We start from the raw sequence: 22,031 nt of genomic DNA, 5'->3' as shown, positions 1-22,031 counted from the left end.
AATATTTTTGAAAATAATTTAACAAATAATGATTTAATATGTTAATTATCTACAACTTTAATATGAGTAAGGCATATGAATATCTTAGTTTAATATAACAAATATAGAATAAATAAATGGATAATCACCGTTTAGGAAAAATAAAATAAAATATCAATCAATACGACAGAACATTACAAAAAGAAGAACATCATCGTTGGTATAGTTCAGAATCTGTCACAAAGGGAGCTTTCCACTCTGTTTCTTAACTCAAATCTCGCTCACTTCCATCATTTTCTGTAAATTTAATGACTCCAACCAAGCAACACAACAGACAAATGATACACACACACCGCCATTTTCATCTCAAGATCTTCCCTTTACTTCCAGAGATCTCCGGTTTTTAGTCCGCCGGAGTTTGTTTCAAAATGGGTAAGGCTGGAAAATGGCTCAAGAAGTTCCTCTCCGGCAAGAAGTTCCATAAAGAACATTCCCAAATGGCCAATCCGATTTCTCCCATTTCCTCTGAAAACCCCACCACTCCGATTTCGACTCCTAAAGATAAGAAGCGATGGAGTTTCCGGCGAGGCTCGCCGACCAAGGAAGTGAATCCACCGGAGCTGAATGTTTCCACCGTTACAACCCCACCGGCGACCACTACCTTCGACATGGAAAAGGAACAGGAAAAACACACGATGGCGTTGGCGGCTGCGACGGCCGTCGCAGTCGCCGCCGCTCAAGCTGCCGCTGCCGTGATTCGTCTGACCGCAGCTTCAAATGGGAAAGCCACTGCAATTGAAGAAGCTGCTGCAGTTAAAATCCAATCTGTTTTCAGATCTTATCTGGTACATACACAAATCTCAAAATTACACCAAATTTACAATACCCAAATAGAAATTCAAAGCAATTTTGTTGCGATTGAAACTGCAGGCGAGAAAGGCTCTATATGCATTGAAAGGATTGGTGAAATTACAAGCGATGGTCAGAGGCCATTTAGTAAGAAAAAGAGCCACCGATACTCTGCGGTGTATGCAAGCTTTAGTGACGGCGCAAGACAGAGCACGAACACAGAGGATCAAAATGGCTGAAGATTCGAAGCCCACTGCACAACAATGGCACTCAGCACATAGAAAATCCTTCCAAGAAACTCGTTTAAGACAACCCCATCAAGTAATTTCGAATCAAAATCTTGGGTTGTGATAAAAATCGGATCTTGTTCATAGTTTCTCAGCGATACGGTATGACTCTGTTTTTGCTCTGTTTTTGTTCTTCTTTTTGCAGGAGATTGACAGAGAAATGGAAGAGAATATAAAGATCGTGGAGATGGATTTAGGGGGCAGCATAAAGAATCGCAATAGCTACAGCCATTACGCGTATTCGAATCAAGAAAGCTACCGTCTTTCGCCGACGCCATCGGCGATGGTGGATATAAGCCCGAGAACTTTCAGTGGCCATTACGATGATTACGCCGTCGGAACAGCTCAGAACAGTCCCCAATGCTTCTCAGCCAGGGCGAAAACCGATTTAAATCGACTCCCATTTGAATTCCCCCGATCAGAATACGGAGAATCATTGTCTTATGAGTACCAATTGTTCCCAAATTACATGGCGAACACGGAGTCATCGAAGGCGAAAGTGCGGTCACAAAGCGCGCCAAAAGCCCGGCCGGAGTCGCTCGAGAGGCAGCCAAGCCGACGGAGAGTATCAGTAGAGGGGAGGAACATTCCAAGAGCGGTGAAAATGCAACGCTCGTCGTCGCATTTGGGCAGTGCAACACATGGCACCGGTTACCCTCCATGGCCGATCAAGCTCGACCGGTCGACCGTGTCGCTCAAGGACAGCGAATGTGGTTCGACATGCTCGATCGTTACGAATTCGAACTACTGTCGATCAATGGCAGCACAGGAAGTAAGTATGAACAAATTAAAATGGAAGAAAAGGATGAATTTTCTGGATCACATTCTGAAGGAAATGCTGTTCTTGGTGTTCTTGTTTTGCAGGGTTACGGAAACAGATACTAACAAAGAAGATGCTGAAACAAAAAGGAGTTACCTCTCCAATTTCTGACCCTTTTCTTTTCCTTTTTGTTTGAGTTTTTTCCTGTTAGATTACAATAAACATCTTATCAAATAAGATATGTTCAAATATGTTCGTTTAAATTCCATTATAATTTTTAGTTTGTCGGACTTTAGACGAAATTTTTCTTCATCGAGTTGTCACTCGTTCCTATTCAGAGTTATATGTTGTAGTATTTTTTTATGTGCTTATAGTCACATAACTTACCCTTTTCGATTCTTTCCTATCGTTTTTAAATGTATTTCCTTGAACACGTCTTCTAAAACATTTCTCACAAACGTTATTTGAGATTCGAACATACGCCAACGTTGTCTGTGCCATTTAAATTTATGGCGAATGACTTGTTCTATGCGTTCAAACAAATGCTGTCACAGTGCTGAAATTGTGACAAGTGGTATCAGATCTTAGAAATTAATCTTTTAAATATAAATTTTGTTTGTGATTATTTTGTGGTATGAAAAAATAAAATAAAATTCAATTGAAGAACAATGGGCTTCAAATTGGGCCCATCAATTTCTGCTAACTGGGCTTATATAGTGAGGGAAAAATGTTTGGTTTTTTTAAGGACAAAATAAAAAAAACCTATTTCCTCGAAAAAAAACATAAAATTTATGATTGAGTCACTGTGTGTTCGTACGTGGTCTTAGTTAATTAATGCGTCATTCGGTTACCCAATATTATTAAAAGGAACTATTTTATAATAATGTATTGAATTAACCTAATTAATTATTCAATTTTAATTAATTAATCCTAACCAATTGGTTGATTAAAAATGTATCCAATGGAAAATGATTTTTTACATAAAAATATCCTTAGTTTGTTTGTTTTTTTTTTTTTTTTTTTTTTTTCTGTTTTTTTAAGGAAGCATCTGGTGGGACCGGTTAAATTATAAAATAATGGAAAGTTGGCTGGAGTGCCTGCCTTGCATATGTGACAGCGATGGAATGCGACGGACCAATGTGACTGCGCCACGACTTCAAAAGTCAATAAAAGTCAACTGTAAGGAATCTTGGGAGTCTGGAAAAGCAAAGGAACCTCAAAATTGACCGACAGACACAATTCCTTTTGCTTGCTTTCGTCATTATTATTCACTTTTTTTTTTCTATTATTGTATTTAAACATAAAATAAATTCATAAATATTTCTTTCAATAATTTAGAGTTCTAATTATTTTTTTCATATTTCTTTTTTATTAATATATTCTTACAAATGCCTTAAATCTTTTTTAAAAATCATAAATCGTAAATATATAATAAAAAAAAACATTATCACAAAATAAACGAGTATATAAGCCAATTTGTTCGATAAAAAAAGTGTACATATTAGCCCATTGGAGAAAAAAAGTTCAAAAGCACTCGATTATCTTTTGGACTATACGAGTCTATTTTTAAATCTTTCTCTCTTCAATTATTGTTCGTTTATCCACCATAGGGTATCATAAAGCATTTCTATTGTCCACTCTCCTTTTCGTTTACTTCTATTTTTTCAAATCTTATGACGTTCGACTTTATGAATTGTTTGTACAAACTTTACAAGTTGACGTCGTGATATTTATCCATCAATTCTAGATATTAATGACCAAATTCGAAATGATAAGAACAATATCTATCGATAACTGTTATTTAATACATGATTACACGTTGATATCAGAGTAAAAAATTGCATCGAATGACAATGATCTTTTCAACGATTTTTAATCATAGAAACTTCAAAGTTAAATATTATTACGATGATGAACGGGAGATAATAATTAGGTTGGTAGCATTATTAATATTTAATGTATTTGGTATTAATAATCCAAACATTATTTAGGTACGAAAGCAGTTTGAAATTGTTAGGTGAGAGGGGAGATGTATATGAAAAAAAATCTCACATTTGTTTAACAAAATATAAAAACAAAAGTTAAAGCTAGGTGTATCATTCTTATCGATTCTGTTGCGAGATTATCGCGAACAAACATAGTTAGGATAGCTACTGACAATAAACATATTTACTTAACGGAGATGAAAATGCCTTCTCTGTCCCCGTCCTCGTCTCCACCTCTTCTTTCATTTCTAATTTTTGCGAGGATAAGAACGAGGATTCATTGCAAGGAATTTACAGAGATCACGTTTTCGAGGGAGATTTTCACCTATTATATATATATATATATATATAGAGCTAATTCATTTCTGTCTTTCCTATTGAAACTGAGAAAGCCGATCTAGTACTATTAGAATACTCGCCCGTCCTTCGATTGAATTACTATTGTTCTTGAAATTCAAGAAGGAAGTCTGTGCTGGCTTGACTTAGTTGCAATTCTTTTCAGAAGGCTGAGCTTACTCTTTCTAGAAGTCGAAGAGCTAACATTTCTTATCTTTTGATATCCGTAAGAGGTGACACTTAATTAGACTTTTTCGTTGATAAAAGCAGTACTGGATTCATCTTTTACCCGATCTGACTTTGAAAAGGTATCACATATTTTTAATAGACAATTTTAATTTTTTAATATAATAATGTAAAACATGATAATAAATTATAAGAAAAAATATAATATAATATTAAATATTATTTTTTAAAAATTTAAATTTAAAATTTAAATAGTATAATATAATCTTTTAAGAACTTTATATTTATATATAAAGTGAAGCGAGGTGGATGTGGTCAGGTTAAGGATGGAGATTAAAAATATAATAAAGTATACGTCTCTTCGATCACTTAACGATCTCCATCTCATCTTTATTTACATAACTAACAAAATTTTTTATAGCTCATTTTTCTATTGCTATTTAAACGTTAATTCTCCACTCTATTTGGGGTAAGTTCTTCGAGGCACATGACAATTAAATATGTATTTTTATATTATCTTTCAAAATTTTAATGAATTTTTTGGTTTTCTAATAAATCATTAATAATTATAACTTGCAAATAAATTATATTTTATTTTGAATTTTTTTTATTCATTCTTTAAAAATATAAAAGCATTTAGACTTTTCAATCAAAATATATTTTATTAATGTTATATATCAAACTAAGTATGTCACGTGCTAGTCCAAGTTTCGTTAATATTAGTGGAGTTCTAGATTGAAATACTCGATGGAAGGTTAGAATTTTAGGATAGATTACGAGTATTTTTCAAAATATTTATTTAGACTCGTAATTGGAGAAAATAGAGAAATTTAAGTCACACCTATCTTTATAATTCACCTGCTAACATCCATCTCGTGATAAAGAGAGAATTCAAGATAAGCTTTCAAATTAGGCAATATTTATTCAATTTAAAGACAAATCGACAGATCATTGAAAGGAATCTTAGAAAAGGAGTAGAACTTTAGAAATGAACGATGTATATGGAATGTTCAATCTACGTCTCGAGTTTGAATGAATGGATGGATGGGCAGCGAATGAGAATGATGGAAGAAAGAAGCATGTGGATTTTGGCATGGATTGCTTGTCTACTTTCCCTTTACATTCGACCACTTTTTTCCCCCACATACCTTATCCCACAACATTTTGTTTCTCCATCAATTATCAAAACATTATGTATCAAAAACAATCTTTTTTCTTTTTCTTTTTTAGTTTCGAGATAGATTCCGTTTTAACGTATACCCTTATGTTAGGTGGCTATTAGGTTTCAAAATCCAGATTTGCTCACATGGAGGTTCATTCATTTGATTTATAAAGATCATGGTTTTATAACAACTTAAGTTCACTGTTAGTAGATATTTTGTCTGTTTTGTCTCGTTATGTATCGTCATTGTTGTCAAACTCACGATTTTAAAACTGGTTTCCACATCTTTATAAGGAATGTTTCGTTCTCTTCTCTAACCGATGTGGAATCTCACAATCCACCCTTTTGAGGGCCTAGCGTCCTCGTTGTTATACGGCTCAGTAGGATCAATGTAAGGTATGAAGTTGAAGATTTGAATTGTTTTTAGGTAATAATGAATGATTTATAAATATAGAGATGAGGTGTTCATCTTTTGGAGGGTTGGGTTGAAGATGGTACAAAAACTATGGTGTGGGTAGCAGGTTTATATTCGGGTTGATATCATTTTGTTTTGGGACATCAAGAGACGTGGCGCAGAAGAGGACCACCATTTTCACTTAGTGCAGTTTGAGTACAACAGATTTTCCGGGGCCGACTTTGTACGAACCACCGCCCAAACCTCATGGAAATTGACCACCAAACAGCGCCCCTTCAAATTTGGCACTTCTTCCATCTCCATAACCACTCCTTTCTTCCCCTAACTTCTTCATTGTTTCATTCATTATGAATTGGATCATTAGAGTTCTTGAAGATGAGATTGTGATTGGAGCATGCAAATGTTGAAATCAAATTACATTTTTTTTTATTGTCCCCGTCTCACCCAACACCACGTTTCTCGACAACATCAACTTGATACTCCTAGGTTCTACCAATACTTGAGCTTCCACTGTAGTCATAGTATCCGACGTTCACCCCGACAGAAGTTCGTGAACATCTTTCTGGTACAGATAATCTTCAATCTACATTTCCCAGAAATTCAAATATTTGAGTTTTCCATCTTCACATTCACATATCACCGTGAATCTTGTCTATTATCTATTTAGAATATTCTTTTAAATAATATATAAAATCAATAATTAAAATTTAATTTTGCATGCTGCCACTTGGCAATAAAATATCAAGAACTTTTTATGAAATTAATATTAGTTGTCCCACTCATATTGGAGTTATTGCTGAATTATTGAAATGGATTAACATTATAATCAATTATTATTAGTAAAATTATTTTTTAAAAACTTATTAAATTGATTTGAATTATACTTTTGTTTTGTTCTATTACCAAATTATTGTCAAACAAACAAAAAAAAAAAAAAAGTAAAATTTTGAATTTGAGGACATTCTTAGAATTTCCATATAAATTTAATTTTTTTTAGTAATTATTTAAACAAATAATTATCAACGAATTTAATATTTCAAAAGTAATTATTATTTTCTATTATCAAAAAATATTTTTTAATGAGTTCATTAATAACGGGTTATGAAATTTTTTAATCTTAATTAGTTAAATTCTATTCCGATTAACATAGGGTCAGAACAATGATTAGCGGGGAAAATGAATGTAGATAGTGGAGTTATTATGTGGGGGAAGTTATAACCTATGTTTGTGGATATATTGATATCATTTGGGGAACTCTAAAATGAATTTTGTTTATAAAATGAATTGAAATTTAAGTCATTGGAATAAGTGATTATATTTGAGTGCACTAAGCATTAACTTTCACTATATCACCCATTACCAATAGGGAATGACATATGGAAGCCCTAGAAAACTTGCACTAACCTACCTTTTTATCCAACTTTTACCTTATTTTCCATTCATAAATGAGCATGCTTTCAATCATTTTCATCATCTTCTTCCACTTTATTAAACCTTTTCGACTAGAATATAGTCGATTACTATGTTATGGTCTAAATGACGATCGCCACGTTTACTGGTCTAGATTTTCTTAGCTTAGAACGGTAAGTTTAAATGACGAGTTAACGTGAGTTTAGCTCAATAGTTATTGATATGTACATGTACGTCTTTTTGTAATACTGAATATACAAATCCCTGCATCTCTACCTAATTTGTGAGTGTCTTTAGTTCATAAGTGTATGACGGTGAAGATTCGAATTTTTAACATTTTGGTTTGTGGGTTGTGCTCTAATTTGGTTATTGATCAATACCCAAGTCATTAATCAAACCATGCATCCAAATAGCTTTTTAAAAGCTCCAGTATCTGCTTTGATGGTAGACTGCAATATTGAATGCCAACAAACAGATCTACCAGCTATAGCGAACGGATAACTAATAGTAGATTGACGCTTATCAATATAAACTTAATCTTTACCTAATTTGTGAGTGTTTTTAGTTCATAAGTGTATGACGGTGAAGATTCGAATTTCTAACATTTTGGTTTGTGGGTTGTGCTCTAATTTGGTTCTTGATCCATACCTAAGTCATTAATCAAACCATGCATCCAAATAGCTTTTTAAAAGTTTCAGTGACTGTCATATACTCTGCTCTATGGTAGACTACAATATTGAATGCCAACAAACAGATCTATCTGCTATAGCAAACGGATAACTAATAGTAGATCGACGCTTATCAATATAAACTTAATCTTTCAAAACCCTAGCACTCGAGATGTAGCCGAATATAAAGACCATTAAGTGCTAAATTCTCGTGGACAGTAAAACCCTAAAAAATAGTCACTATAAACAAAATTAAAGATCCAAAGGGTTAATCTTATGATGTAGCTGTCCAAATTTGAAAAAAAAAAAAAAAAGTAATGTTTTCCATTTATTTATGTAGACGCCCACATGAAACACATTAATGTCTTTTGGTCTTCCCAAATGGAAGCTTCTGTGTGACAGTTCTCCACGTAATAAACTAGGCGACCACTTGGCTAAAGCTTGCAATTTTATGTATGGTAAGTAATGGAGTACAGCATCACTCTTGTTTAATTAATATTAATTACCTCTTAATTATTCTTATAAATATTCCTTAATCATTCTCAAATCATTTCTTCCATTTGATACCCATATAAAACAGTTATATAAATGAAACGAGACGGGAGTGATTACGAAGATATGATGATTACAAAATTTAAAAAGAACGTGTAACATCTCAACCTCATCGCTAGCAGATATTGTTCTCTTCGTAATTTTCCTTGTAGGCTACCACTCAAAGTTTTAAAACACGTATACTAAGGAGAGGATTTTATACCCTTATAAAAAATGTTTCGTTCACTCTCCAACCGATGTGAGATCTCAGAACCCGACGTTTGACTCTGATACCATTTGTAACATCCTAAGCTCACTGCAAGCAGATATTGTTCTCTTTGGACTTTTCCTTTCAAACTTCCCCTCAAAATATTAAAACCCGTGTACTAGGTAGAGGTTTCCACTCCCTTGTCAGAAATGTTTCGTTCCCTCTCCAATCGATGTTGGATCCCACATAACTGAACATTTGTGATTATACCAACAATGTATATCTTCATTTTCGAAGACTTAATCCTATGAATTCTAAAGTTAACGTGTTTGACTTAGAGCATTTTTATATGAGACGAGTTTTGAATATTTAAGTGGAAAAATAGTTTATATTTATTTAGTTTAATTGATTATATTAAAAGAAAATGGTTAAATTTTTATTAATTAGAATAATTAAGGAAAAAAAGAAAAAAGCTACAGAGAAGGGCACTAAGACGAAAACAAATAATTGAAAAAACACATCATGTGCGTTAATCACAGATCGGAATTTTGATTTGTTTTAAACAAATTTATGTCTCAGATTCTGTCCTCTGAGCCATCACCAAAAATATAACCAAATCACTGCATTTTCTTCCATTAATTTTATTTTTAATTATGGTCAAACTTCTGTTGACTTTCCACGTGTCCCTCCCAACTGGGCCCCAGCAATCCACTTTGGAGATTCCCCACTTCCCAATCTCCTCGTTATATGCCCCCCCCCCCCCCGCAGCAAACCCAATCCTCCCACCATCCCTTCAAGCTACGAGCCATGGGTAACGCAGATTTTGAGTGCCCTCACCGAGTCGCCATTCCACCAACCAAGCCATTCTTGGAGTCCTTAAGCTCCAACCTCAAAGAAACCTTCTTCCCCGATGACCCTTTCAAACAGTTCAAAAACCAGCCTTTAGGACCCCAAATTCTCCTCTGGCTAAAGTACTTCATCCCCATATTCGAATGGGCTCCTCATTACACCCTCGACTTCTTCAAATCCGACCTCGTGTCCGGTGTCACCATCGCCAGTTTAGCCGTCCCTCAAGGCATCAGCTACGCCAGCTTGGCTAGCATCCCTCCCATCATCGGACTCTGTAACACCTCTGATACCATGTTAACAACTACCTTCTTATTATTATTATTATTATCATCGTCATCATTACACTTTCATAAATCCATGCAGATTCGAGCTTTATTCCTCCGTTGATATACGCCATGCTTGGTAGTTCGAAAGACGTGGCAGTCGGGACGGTAGCGGTAGCGTCGTTGCTCATGGCTGCCATAATGGGGAGGGAAGTCAGCCCCGTCGAACATCCGAAACAATACGTTCAGTTGGTTTTCACTGCCACGTTCTTCGCCGGAGTTTTCCAAGCTTCTCTCGGTTTTCTCAGGTTGTTTTAACGAGATTCTTGCTTTGATATCATGTTAAATAATTATTTAATTTAATTGGGAAGATTTGAAAAGTGCAGGCTGGGGCTTATTGTTGACTTTTTGTCGCATGCAACAATAGTGGGGTTCATGGGTGGCGCGGCAACCGTGGTTTGTCTTCAGCAGCTAAAAGGAATATTAGGATTGGTTCATTTCACGCACGAGACCGATATTGTATCCGTTATAACCTCTGTTTCCTCACAAGTTCATCAGGTTTCTTAGCTCACCTCCATGGCCGCCGCCATTTTTGAATCAATTCAAAGCTCTCTCTAGCAATTTTTCACTTTGATTTATTTATTTATTATTATTATTATTTTTTACAGTGGAGATGGGAAAGTATTGTGTTGGGCTGCTGTTTTCTGTTCTTTCTCCTCCTCACCCGATACCTTGTAAGCTTTCATTTAGCTCCCGTTTGAGAACTATTTTCAAATTTCGAGAAAAATTAAAAAAACAAAAACAAAAACATTAACCTTAACCTTATCGAACAAGGTCGGAATATTTAGGTATTTTATTAGGGAGGTTGTCTGTGAAAATAATGTTACCTCTAAGCATGTGTTAGTCACATACCATATTAATGATTTGTTTTTACGAGAAATATTGTGGATAAAATTTATGCCATGGTTTTTTTTTTTTTTTTTTAATACCATAATTACTTTTGTTGACTTATTTGTTTGAAATCTAAAAAAAAAAAAAAAAAAAAAAAAAAAAAAAAAAAAAAAAAAAAAAAAAACCAAACTTTTTAAAACAAAAATATGTCTAATAATCTTTTGAAAAATGGGATTGAATTTTATATTTTTTAAATACTTAAATTTTATTTTTCTTCTATATATATATATATATATATATATCATTTTTCCAAGACTAAATTTCCCTATTTTTTAATTTTAAATAGAATTAATGAAAATAATAATACAAAAGTGAATTATAAATGTTAACTAATTCATTAAAAATACTAATTTAAAATTGATTTTTTTTTTTTATAATTAATATATTTAAGTAAAATAATTAGTGGTTGCTAATTTGAGTTAATTTGGTTAACGAATTGCAGAGCAAGAAGAAACCGATCTTCTTTTGGATAAATGCATTGGCGCCTTTGACGTCGGTCATCTTGGGGAGTCTTCTCGTCTATTTAACCCACGCTGAAAAGCATGGAGTTCAAGTGGTAACTTACCGAATCGCCATTTCCGTCGCTGTTTCTTTTGCTGTGTGAAATCTTTAATTGGGTTGATCTTTATTGGGTTTCTATGTTTTTGTTCTAATGTAGATTGGGCATTTGAAGAAAGGGTTGAATCCACTATCTGCGACTGATTTAGCATTTGGATCTCCTCATCTCTTAATTGCCATCAAAACGGGGATCATCGTTGGAATCATTGGCCTTGCTGTAAGTTTTTGAGTTCGATCCTTTACTTGTAATATGGTGTTGAAGGTGTTAAATTGAATGGCACGATGACCTATATGGGTCACGACCTCATGTATTTATAGATGCGTATAATGAAGATTACATTCCAAATCTATGATTTGGTAACAAACCATAAAATCATAGATTTGGTAACAAACCCTTCAAATCATAAACTAGTAAATCTTAGACTATTTTAGTATATACAGTTATGATCTATTTTAGGTTTAACACCCCCCCTCAATCTGGACGATGTACTACTAAGTTCAGATTGCGCCTAAAATAGCTAAAAGAAGGAGCTGGCAGTGGCTTTGTCATGATATCGGCGAGCTGATCCTTGGAAGATATGAGTCGAACATCAAGCTGACGAGTCGATACTCGTTCACGAACGAAGTGATAATCAACCTCAACATGCTTCGTCCGTCGATGAAAGATTGGATTGGCGGATAGGTAGGTGGCACCAATGTTGTCACACCATAGGCTAGGCGCTCGCGCTTGCGAGATCCCGAGCTCACGCAAGAGAACTTGGATCCAAATTAATTCGGCAGTGGCATCAGCAACCGCCTTATATTCGGCTTCCGTACTAGAACGAGAAACTGTCGATTGTTTCCTCGAACTCCAAGAGATAAGATTGCCACCAAAGAAGATCACATAGCCTCCAGTGCTTCGACGATCATCAGGATTCCCAGCCCAATCAGCATCTGAAAAGGCACTCAACAAATCAGTGCTGGACTTTGTAAGACACAAACCCATATCAATAGTGTCATGTAGATAACGGAGAATTCGTTTGACTGCCGCCCAATGTATAGAAGTCGGAGAGGACATGAACTGACACACTCTGTTGACACAGAAGGATATATCAGGACGTGTCAGAGACAAATATTGGAGAGCACCAACGACACTTCGATAGCGAGTAGTATCCTCAGGTGAGAGCTTTTCACCACCATTCAATAACAACTTCTCACTGGGAAGCATAGGTGTGGGCACACCTTTGGAGGTGAGCATATTGGTTCTGGCTAATAAATCTCGAATGTATTTATGTTGTGTCAGAATAAGTCCACTAGAAGTATGGCGGACCTCAATCCCAAGAAAATAACTCAAAATACCAAGATCCTTGACGGCAAAATCATCCTGAAGCTGTGTAAGAAGTTTCTCAGTAGCCGTAGAAGATGAGCTGATGATAATAATATCATCAACGTAGATGAGAATATACATCTGAATGCCCGTTTTGTTAAAAATAAAAAGAGAGACATCAGCCTTTGAAGGTGTAAAATCCAGCTGTAATAGTTTGGAGCTAAGGCGAGAAAACCAGGCACGCGGAGCTTGTTTAAGGCCATAAAGCGACTTATCCAGCTTGCAGAGATAACCAGGGTGTTGAGAATCCACAAATCCAGGGGGCTGCTTCATATAAACATCTTCATTAAGAAGGCCATGAAGAAAAGCATTTTGAATATCAATCTGCCGAATAGCCCAACCACGAGAAATAGCAAGAGATAATAAGAGCCGAATGGTAGTGGGCTTAACAACTGGACTAAAGGTATCATCATAATCGACGCCATACTGCTGTTTAAAACCTTTAGCAACCAGGCGTGCTTTGTAGCGATCAATAGAGCCATCTGGCTTTTGTTTGAGTTTGAAAACCCATTTGCAATCAATAACGTTAAGACCAGCACGAGGAGGAACTAAGTGCCATGTCTTATTTTTTTGAAGTGCCTGAAATTCATCATTCATTGCCTGACGCCAGAGGGGATGCTCCATAGCAGTAATATGTGAAGTAGGTTCAGAGGCAGAAGACCGAGCTACAAGATATGTTACTGTTCCATCTGTACGCACCTTGGGTTTTTTGATATTGTGCTTCAATCGAGTACCATACGGATGAGTAGTAGGTGCAGGATCCACATTTGAGGGGACGGCCGTATCAGCCGTTGCGAGGGGAGCAACCGATGCTACAGCAGTTGGTTGACCAACGGCCGAGGATTCGACCGGGCATTGCGCAATATCATCTGCTGGCGGAGAAGCCGATGCCTCAATCATTGGCGGAACAACCAACGCCGATTCGAATGGCAGCGACGCGGAGGATTGTTGCGGCAATTCCGAAGCTGATGTAGACACCAAATTTTCTGCATCCAAAGAGTTAGTAGGCCCAGACATATGCATGTGATCATTCTCCAAATTAGTACTGCTATTACCCAAATGCAAGGTGCACAAATCAGGGGCATTATGCGTCGACTGCATGATTGGGGAAGAATTAGGTGAGGCTCTCTTGAATGGAAAAACATTTTCATCAAATATGACATCTCTAGACATATAGACACGACCAGAATCGGTGTCAAGACACTTATACCCTTTATGTGAAGAACTGTAGCCTAGAAAGACACATTCCTTTGATCGAAAAGAGAGCTTTTGTTTGTTATAAGGACGAAGATGAGGCCAACAGGCACACCCAAAAATTTTTAATAAGGAGTAATTTGGTGGGGTATGAAAAAGAAGCTCTAAGGGGCATTTTTTATCGATGACACGAGTAGGAAGACGATTGATGAGATATGTGGCTGTAAGAAACGCGTCGTCCCAAAATTTAATAGGTACATGAGCATGAGCTAGAAGGGCTAGGCCAGTTTCAACAATATGACGATGCTTGCGTTCAGCAGACCCATTTTGTTGATGTGTGTGAGGGCACGAAACACGATGACCAATTCCAAGGGAACGAAAAAATGTGTTATGAATTTTCTGATATTCCCCACCCCAATCAGATTGAACCCACTTGATTTTAGTATCTAGGAGGCGCTCAACATGAGCTTGGAATTGCAAAAATATACGAGGAGCTTCTGTACGATCATGCATCAAATAGATCCACGAAAATTTACTGAAATCATCAATGAAACTAATATAATATTTAAAACCCCCAACAGATGGAGGTGCAGGGCCCCAAACATCCGAAAAAATAAGTTCCAAAGGTGACGAAGACCTATGGGAAAAACTAGTATATGGTAATCGATGACTCTTTGCTAACTGACACGCATTACAAACTGACAAAGATGACTCACTAGCACACGAAATATTATTTAGACGCAAAATGGATTTTATTACTTGAGATGAAGGATGTCCAAGACGAGCATGCCATTGGGCGTGAGTAGTAGATCTGCTCACCAAGGCGTGCTTGAGATTATCGACATCGGATGGCTTAATAGGATAAAGACCAGATTCACACCTCCCATTTAGGAGACTTTTCCTCGACTGTCGATCCTTTATAGAAAAATGCCAAGGATGGAATTCAAAAAATACGTCATTATCACGAGAAAATTTATGAACAGAAAGAAGATGTTTGGAAATTTCAGGCACATGCAAAATATTACGCAACGCAAGAGGACGAGTAGCAGTATTAATTAGAGAATGACCAGTATGCAAAACACGCAAACCTGCTCCATTGCCGACTTGAACTTGTTCACCTCCATGATAACGTTCACGCACAGCGAGACGATCCAGGTCACTGGTGATATGGTCCGTAGCGCCTGTGTCGCTGTACCAATTTGGGTCAATCTTGTAAGAGGAAGTAGCCGCCAGTGCCGTAGTAAATCTTAGACTATTTTAGTATATACAGTTATGATCTATTTTAGGTTTAACACCCCCCCTCAATCTGGACGATGTACTACTAAGTTCAGATTGCGCCTAAAATAGCTAAAAGAAGGAGCTGGCAGTGGCTTTGTCATGATATCGGCGAGCTGATCCTTGGAAGATATGAGTCGAACATCAAGTTGACGAGTCGATACTCGTTCACGAACGAAGTGATAATCAACCTCAACATGCTTCGTCCGTCGATGAAAGATTGGATTGGCGGATAGGTAGGTGGCACCAATGTTGTCACACCATAGGCTAGGCGCTCGCGCTTGCGAGATCCCGAGCTCACGCAAGAGAACTTGGATCCAAATTAATTCGGCAGTGGCATCAGCAACCGCCTTATATTCGGCTTCCGTACTAGAACGAGAAACTGTCGATTGTTTCCTCGAACTCCAAGAGATAAGATTGCCACCAAAGAAGATCACATAGCCTCCAGTGCTTCGACGATCATCAGGATTCCCAGCCCAATCAGCATCTGAAAAGGCACTCAACAAATCAGTGCTGGACTTTGTAAGACACAAACCCATATCAATAGTGTCATGTAGATAACGGAGAATTCGTTTGACTGCCGCCCAATGTATAGAAGTCGGAGAGGACATGAACTGACACACTCTGTTGACACAGAAGGATATATCAGGACGTGTCAGAGACAAATATTGGAGAGCACCAACGACACTTCGATAGCGAGTAGTATCCTCAGGTGAGAGCTTTTCACCACCATTCAATAACAACTTCTCACTGGGAAGCATAGGTGTGGGCACACCTTTGGAGGTGAGCATATTGGTTCTGGCTAATAAATCTCGAATGTATTTATGTTGTGTCAGAATAAGTCCACTAGAAGTATGGCGGACCTCAATCCCAAGAAAATAACTCAAAATACCAAGATCCTTGACGGCAAAATCATCCTGAAGCTGTGTAAGAAGTTTCTCAGTAGCCGTAGAAGATGAGCTGATGATAATAATATCATCAACGTAGATGAGAATATACATCTGAATGCCCGTTTTGTTAAAAATAAAAAGAGAGACATCAGCCTTTGAAGGTGTAAAATCCAGCTGTAATAGTTTGGAGCTAAGGCGAGAAAACCAGGCACGCGGAGCTTGTTTAAGGCCATAAAGCGACTTATCCAGCTTGCAGAGATAACCAGGGTGTTGAGAATCCACAAATCCAGGGGGCTGCTTCATATAAACATCTTCATTAAGAAGGCCATGAAGAAAAGCATTTTGAATATCAATCTGCCGAATAGCCCAACCACGAGAAATAGCAAGAGATAATAAGAGCCGAATGGTAGTGGGCTTAACAACTGGACTAAAGGTATCATCATAATCGACGCCATACTGCTGTTTAAAACCTTTAGCAACCAGGCGTGCTTTGTAGCGATCAATAGAGCCATCTGGCTTTTGTTTGAGTTTGAAAACCCATTTGCAATCAATAACGTTAAGACCAGCACGAGGAGGAACTAAGTGCCATGTCTTATTTTTTTGAAGTGCCTGAAATTCATCATTCATTGCCTGACGCCAGAGGGGATGCTCCATAGCAGTAATATGTGAAGTAGGTTCAGAGGCAGAAGACCGAGCTACAAGATATGTTACTGTTCCATCTGTACGCACCTTGGGTTTCTTGATATTGTGCTTCAATCGAGTACCATACGGATGAGTAGTAGGTGCAGAATCCACATTTGAGGGGACGGCCGTATCAGCCGTTGCGAGGGGAGCAACCGATGCTACAGCAGTTGGTTGACCAACGGCCGAGGATTCGACCGGGCATTGCGCAATATCATCTGCTGGCGGAGAAGCCGATGCCTCAATCATTGGCGGAACAACCAACGCCGATTCGAATGGCAGCGACGCGGAGGATTGTTGCGGCAATTCCGAAGCTGATGTAGACACCAAATTTTCTGCATCCAAAGAGTTAGTAGGCCCAGACATATGCATGTGATCATTCTCCAAATTAGTACTGCTATTACCCAAATGCAAGGTGCACAAATCAGGGGCATTATGCGTCGACTGCATGATTGGGGAAGAATTAGGTGAGGCTCTCTTGAATGGAAAAACATTTTCATCAAATATGACATCTCTAGACATATAGACACGACCAGAATCGGTGTCAAGACACTTATACCCTTTATGTGAAGAACTGTAGCCTAGAAAGACACATTCCTTTGATCGAAAAGAGAGCTTTTGTTTGTTATAAGGACGAAGATGAGGCCAACAAGCACACCCAAAAATTTTTAATAAGGAGTAATTTGGTGGGGTATGAAAAAGAAGCTCTAAGGGGCATTTTTTATCGATGACACGAGTAGGAAGACGATTGATGAGATATGTGGCTGTAAGAAACGCGTCGTCCCAAAATTTAATAGGTACATGAGCATGAGCTAGAAGGGCTAGGCCAGTTTCAACAATATGACGATGCTTGCGTTCAGCAGACCCATTTTGTTGATGTGTGTGAGGGCACGAAACACGATGACCAATTCCAAGGGAACGAAAAAATGTGTTGTGAATTTTCTGATATTCCCCACCCCAATCAGATTGAACCCACTTGATTTTAGTATCTAGGAGGCGCTCAACATGAGCTTGGAATTGCAAAAATATACGAGGAGCTTCTGTACGATCATGCATCAAATAGATCCACGAAAATTTACTGAAATCATCAATGAAACTAATATAATATTTAAAACCCCCAACAGATGGAGGTGCAGGGCCCCAAACATCCGAAAAAATAAGTTCCAAAGGTGACGAAGACCTATGGGAAAAACTAGTATATGGTAATCGATGACTCTTTGCTAACTGACACGCATTACAAACTGACAAAGATGACTCACTAGCACACGAAATATTATTTAGACGCAAAATGGATTTTATTACTTGAGATGAAGGATGTCCAAGACGAGCATGCCATTGGGCGTGAGTAGTAGATCTGCTCACCAAGGCGTGCTTGAGATTATCAACATCGGATGGCTTAATAGGATAAAGACCAGATTCACACCTCCCATTTAGGAGACTTTTCCTCGACTGTCGATCCTTTATAGAAAAATGCCAAGGATGGAATTCAAAAAATACGTCATTATCACGAGAAAATTTATGAACAGAAAGAAGATGTTTGGAAATTTCAGGCACATGCAAAATATTACGCAACGCAAGAGGACGAGTAGCAGTATTAATTAGAGAATGACCAGTATGCAAAACACGCAAACCTGCTCCATTGCCGACTTGAACTTGTTCACCTCCATGATAACGTTCACGCACAGCGAGACGATCCAGGTCACTGGTGATATGGTCCGTAGCGCCTGTGTCGCTGTACCAATTTGGGTCAATCTTGTAAGAGGAAGTAGCCGCCAGTGCCGTAGGAGGAGCAGAAGAAGGTTCATCTTGATAGGACTCATCCATCCTATGCCAGCAGCGGATAGCAGTATGCCCCACTTTGCCGCAGATCTGGCAGGAAGGACGAGCAGAAGGGCCACGACGATCACCAGCAGGACGAGAGGGTGCATAACCTTGAGAACGACCACGACCGCGATCCCTACGCCCACGATTCTTCTGCTGACCACCACGACTAGCATAATTGGCAGAAGATCCAAGATTTAACTGAAGTTCAGCCTGGTGTTGTAGTTGGCGAGCTTCATACGTCATTAGATGTGCAAACACATCATCAAGGGTGAGGGCTTCACTCTTGGTAGTCATTGAGGTGACGAAGGGATCATAGTCAGGGCCAAGACCAGCGAGAAGATACGCGATCACATCATCATCCTGCAAGGCAGAGCCGGCGGCGGCCAGCTCGGTGGCTAGCCCTTTGATCTTGCAAAAATAATTTGCAGCAGATTGATCTCGTTTCTTGGACGTGGCAAGCTCAACACGAATCTGAGTAGTGCGAGCACGAGTTGACGATGAAAACATCCGCTGCAGGGTATCCCACGCCTCCTTGGACGTAGTAGCGGCAACCACATCATGAAGAATCTCCTCAGACATGGAGGAGAGAAGGCCGCTAAGGACTTGTTGATCCTGATCATACCACTGATTATAGGCCGGATTAGAGACCAGCTCAGCACCAGCAGCAGTTGAGGAAGGGATCAGCTTGGCAGGTGCAACATTGGTGCCATCGAGGTAGCCCATAAGCTTCGTACTCCGTAGGTAGGGGAGGAGCTGGGCACGCCATATGATGAAGTTGTTTTTGGTTAGAGGAATTGTGACAACATGGTGACAACATGAAGTTGTTTTTAGTTTATGATCCAACACCTCCCCTCGAACAAAGTGCGCCTCCCCTTAATCGAGGCTCGACTCCTTTGGAGTCTTAGTCATTTTTGACTGCCTTCGAGGAGGGGCTTGGCTCCTTTTCAGTCCCACATCCAACACCTCCCCTCGAACAAAGTGCGCCTCCCCTTAATCGAGGCTCGACTCCTTTGGAGTCTTAGTCATTTTTGACTGCCTTCGAGGAGGGGCTTGGCTCCTTTTCTTTAGGAGTTCTTTGTTCGATATTTGAGGATTTGAGGATTTATCAATCTATTGGCACGACTAAGTTTAGGGCATGGCTCTGATACCATGTTAAATTGAATGGCACGATGACCTATATGGGTCACGACCTCATGTATTTATAGATGCGTATAATGAAGATTACATTCCAAATCTATGATTTGGTAACAAACCATAAAATCATAGATTTGGTAACAAACCCTTCAAATCATAAACTAGTAAATCTTAGACTATTTTAGTATATACAGTTATGATCTATTTTAGGTTTAACAGAAGGGACAGATTTGAACAGTAATATGAATGAATTGATTGTCTTTACAAGAGTTTTTCATTCTACTTGGTGGGTGTGCTTGGATACATGAGTACTAAGTGTTTGATGAAATGCCCCAAAGAAAGAAATTAGTGAATTGTGTTTCATTCTACTTGGTGGGTGTGCTTGGAAACATGAGTACCAAGTGTTTGATGAAATGCCCCAAAGAAAGAAATTAGTGAATTGTCTTCATTTCATTGAACCCATTGTATAATGCAGGAAGGAGTAGCGGTTGGGAGAAGTTTTGCTGCATTTAAGAATTATCACACTGATGGCAACAAGGAGATGATAGCATTTGGGATCATGAACATTGTTGGTTCCTGCACTTCTTGCTACCTGACTTCCGGTAAGAATCCTTATTAAAGCAATGGAGGGGCGCGAGTTCGGGGGTCGATTATTAGATATTTGTGTTGACGTTACCAATCTATGGAGTTTTTAGTTTTGATATGTATTAACTAATAGGTTGCGTTGCAGCTTTACTAATATGGATAAAATTTGCAGGGCCATTTTCAAGGAGTGCTGTGAACTTCAATGCAGGATGTAAAACTGCAGTCTCCAATATTGTCATGTCAATAGCTGTGATGATCACTCTGTTGTTTTTGACGCCATTTTTTCATTACACACCCCTGGTGGTGCTCGCCTCCATAATCATCACTGCTATGATTGGCCTAATCAACTATGAAGAAGTCATCCACCTTTGGAAACTTGACAAATTCGACTTTGTCGTCTGCCTCGGTGCATACATCGGTGTCGTCTTTGGCAGTGTTGAAATGGGCTTGATCATTGCGGTGAGCAAATCAACAGAATGAATTTGAATCAACCAATATGATTCTCATTTTTACCAATCGACATTGTTTTTCAGGTTGCACTTTCTGTGTTGAGGGTGCTTCTCATGATCGCAAGGCCAAGAACTTTAGTATTAGGTAACATTCCCAACTCCACAATTTACAGAAGCATTGATCAATACCCAACAGCTGAGCATGTGCCTGGAATTCTCATCCTTCAATTGGAAGCACCAATCTATTTTGCTAACTCAAACTACCTGAGAGAAAGGTAATATTCTGAACAATGATCTCTCATAATGACAGACGCAGTGATCCTGATTTACATTTCTCTGTTCTCTCAGGCTTTCAAGGTGGATTACAGATGAAGAAGAGAGGATAAAATCATCAGGCGAAACCAGCTTGCAGTACATAATTCTGGACCTTTCCGGTAATTGCTTAAAAGAATATCTGACGTTTCGAACAAAACAAACGATCTCTCTCGTTATATTGAATTGAAATTTTGAACACAGGCGTGAGTAGCATTGATTCAAGTGGGATCAGCATGCTTAAAGAGATTAAGAAGAGTATTGAAAGAAAGGGGTACAAAGTACGTATTTCCGAGTCATTGTTCATCATAAACTCCCTCGAAATTGACCCAAAATAGCTCGTTATAGTAATTTCTTGTATGGTTTTGTGTGATTATGCAGCTTGTTCTTGCAAATCCGAAAAGTGAGGTGATAAAAAAGCTAAACAAGTCGAACTTCATCGAGGCAATCGGGCACGAATGGATCTATCTTACAGTGGGAGAAGCTGTAACGGCCTGCAACTTCGTACTCCAAACATGGAAACCAAGTCCTGTTGCTGCTGCTGAATTAGATTCAGCTGTGAACAGTGTGTAATCTGGAAAATTACTCCAAGCTAAAGGAGGATCTATTTGGCTGATGGGGTCCTCTCACTAAGTCCACACAAGGTGGTAATATATCCACCAATCAGGACGCCACATTAGTTATGTTCTTATCTACACCCATGGAAATTATTGTCTCCACTTTCTTTTTTTAATGTAATACGCGAAAATGAAATTGGGTGAAAATCATTTAAGAGAGATCATTTTCACGCTTTCACATCTTGTTTATATTTTCACTATCGTCTCCATCAAATTTCCCTCATGGCATGATTATCTACACCAGACTTTTGCTGCTTTTTCCTTTGGTCTTCTTGTTTTCTCAAGGGTCAGCATAAAAACGTGCCGG

At 38.2% G+C, this 22,031-nt stretch overlaps 2 protein-coding genes and 1 non-coding gene across 3 annotated transcripts; 2 read left to right on the top strand and 1 right to left on the bottom strand.

Annotated features, from left to right (window-relative positions):
- The first annotated feature begins 156 nt into the window (after positions 1–156).
- On the top strand, positions 157–2,046 carry LOC111800526 (protein IQ-DOMAIN 19). The gene is made up of 3 exons (XM_087126088.1): positions 157–824; positions 910–1,149; positions 1,261–2,046. Exons 1-3 carry the CDS (start codon positions 408–410, stop codon positions 2,044–2,046), a joined length of 1,443 nt encoding a protein of 480 aa, XP_086982214.1. The 5' UTR covers positions 157–407.
- Positions 2,047–9,561: 7,515 nt separating this feature from the next.
- On the top strand, positions 9,562–21,904 carry LOC111801203 (sulfate transporter 3.1). The gene is made up of 12 exons (XM_023685222.2): positions 9,562–9,899; positions 9,989–10,196; positions 10,275–10,446; positions 10,557–10,622; positions 11,282–11,395; positions 11,498–11,614; positions 20,237–20,363; positions 20,519–20,805; positions 20,880–21,070; positions 21,144–21,229; positions 21,312–21,388; positions 21,489–21,904. Exons 1-12 carry the CDS (start codon positions 9,584–9,586, stop codon positions 21,678–21,680), a joined length of 1,953 nt encoding a protein of 650 aa, XP_023540990.2. The 5' UTR covers positions 9,562–9,583; the 3' UTR covers positions 21,681–21,904.
- On the bottom strand, positions 18,857–18,996 carry LOC111804587 (small nucleolar RNA Z247). Its single transcript, XR_002816551.2, has one exon. It is a non-coding gene; the product is annotated as a small nucleolar RNA Z247 (small nucleolar RNA).
- Positions 21,905–22,031: the final 127 nt, after the last annotated feature.

The sequence above is a fragment of the Cucurbita pepo genome, chromosome 8 (genome assembly GCF_057944985.1).
Source record: "Cucurbita pepo subsp. pepo isolate OVF chromosome 8, ASM5794498v1, whole genome shotgun sequence".
Lineage (NCBI taxonomy): Eukaryota > Viridiplantae > Streptophyta > Magnoliopsida > Cucurbitales > Cucurbitaceae > Cucurbita > Cucurbita pepo.
The sequence above is the reverse complement of the archived record's forward strand: the minus strand, read 5'-3'. Positions and strand labels throughout refer to the sequence as shown.

Bases quoted from the DNA above. Each gene is read 5' to 3' on its own strand.
- LOC111800526 (XM_087126088.1), top strand. From the start codon at position 408: ATGGGTAAGGCTGGAAAATGGCTCAAGAAGTTCCTCTCCGGCAAGAAG. The intron at 825-909 runs GTACATACACAA...TTGAAACTGCAG, and splicing joins CTGTTTTCAGATCTTATCTG to GCGAGAAAGGCTCTATATGC. The intron at 1,150-1,260 runs GTAATTTCGAAT...TTCTTTTTGCAG, and splicing joins GTTTAAGACAACCCCATCAA to GAGATTGACAGAGAAATGGA.
- LOC111801203 (XM_023685222.2), top strand. From the start codon at position 9,584: ATGGGTAACGCAGATTTTGAGTGCCCTCACCGAGTCGCCATTCCACCA. The intron at 21,071-21,143 runs GTAATATTCTGA...CTGTTCTCTCAG, and splicing joins TCAAACTACCTGAGAGAAAG to GCTTTCAAGGTGGATTACAG. The intron at 21,230-21,311 runs GTAATTGCTTAA...TTTTGAACACAG, and splicing joins CATAATTCTGGACCTTTCCG to GCGTGAGTAGCATTGATTCA.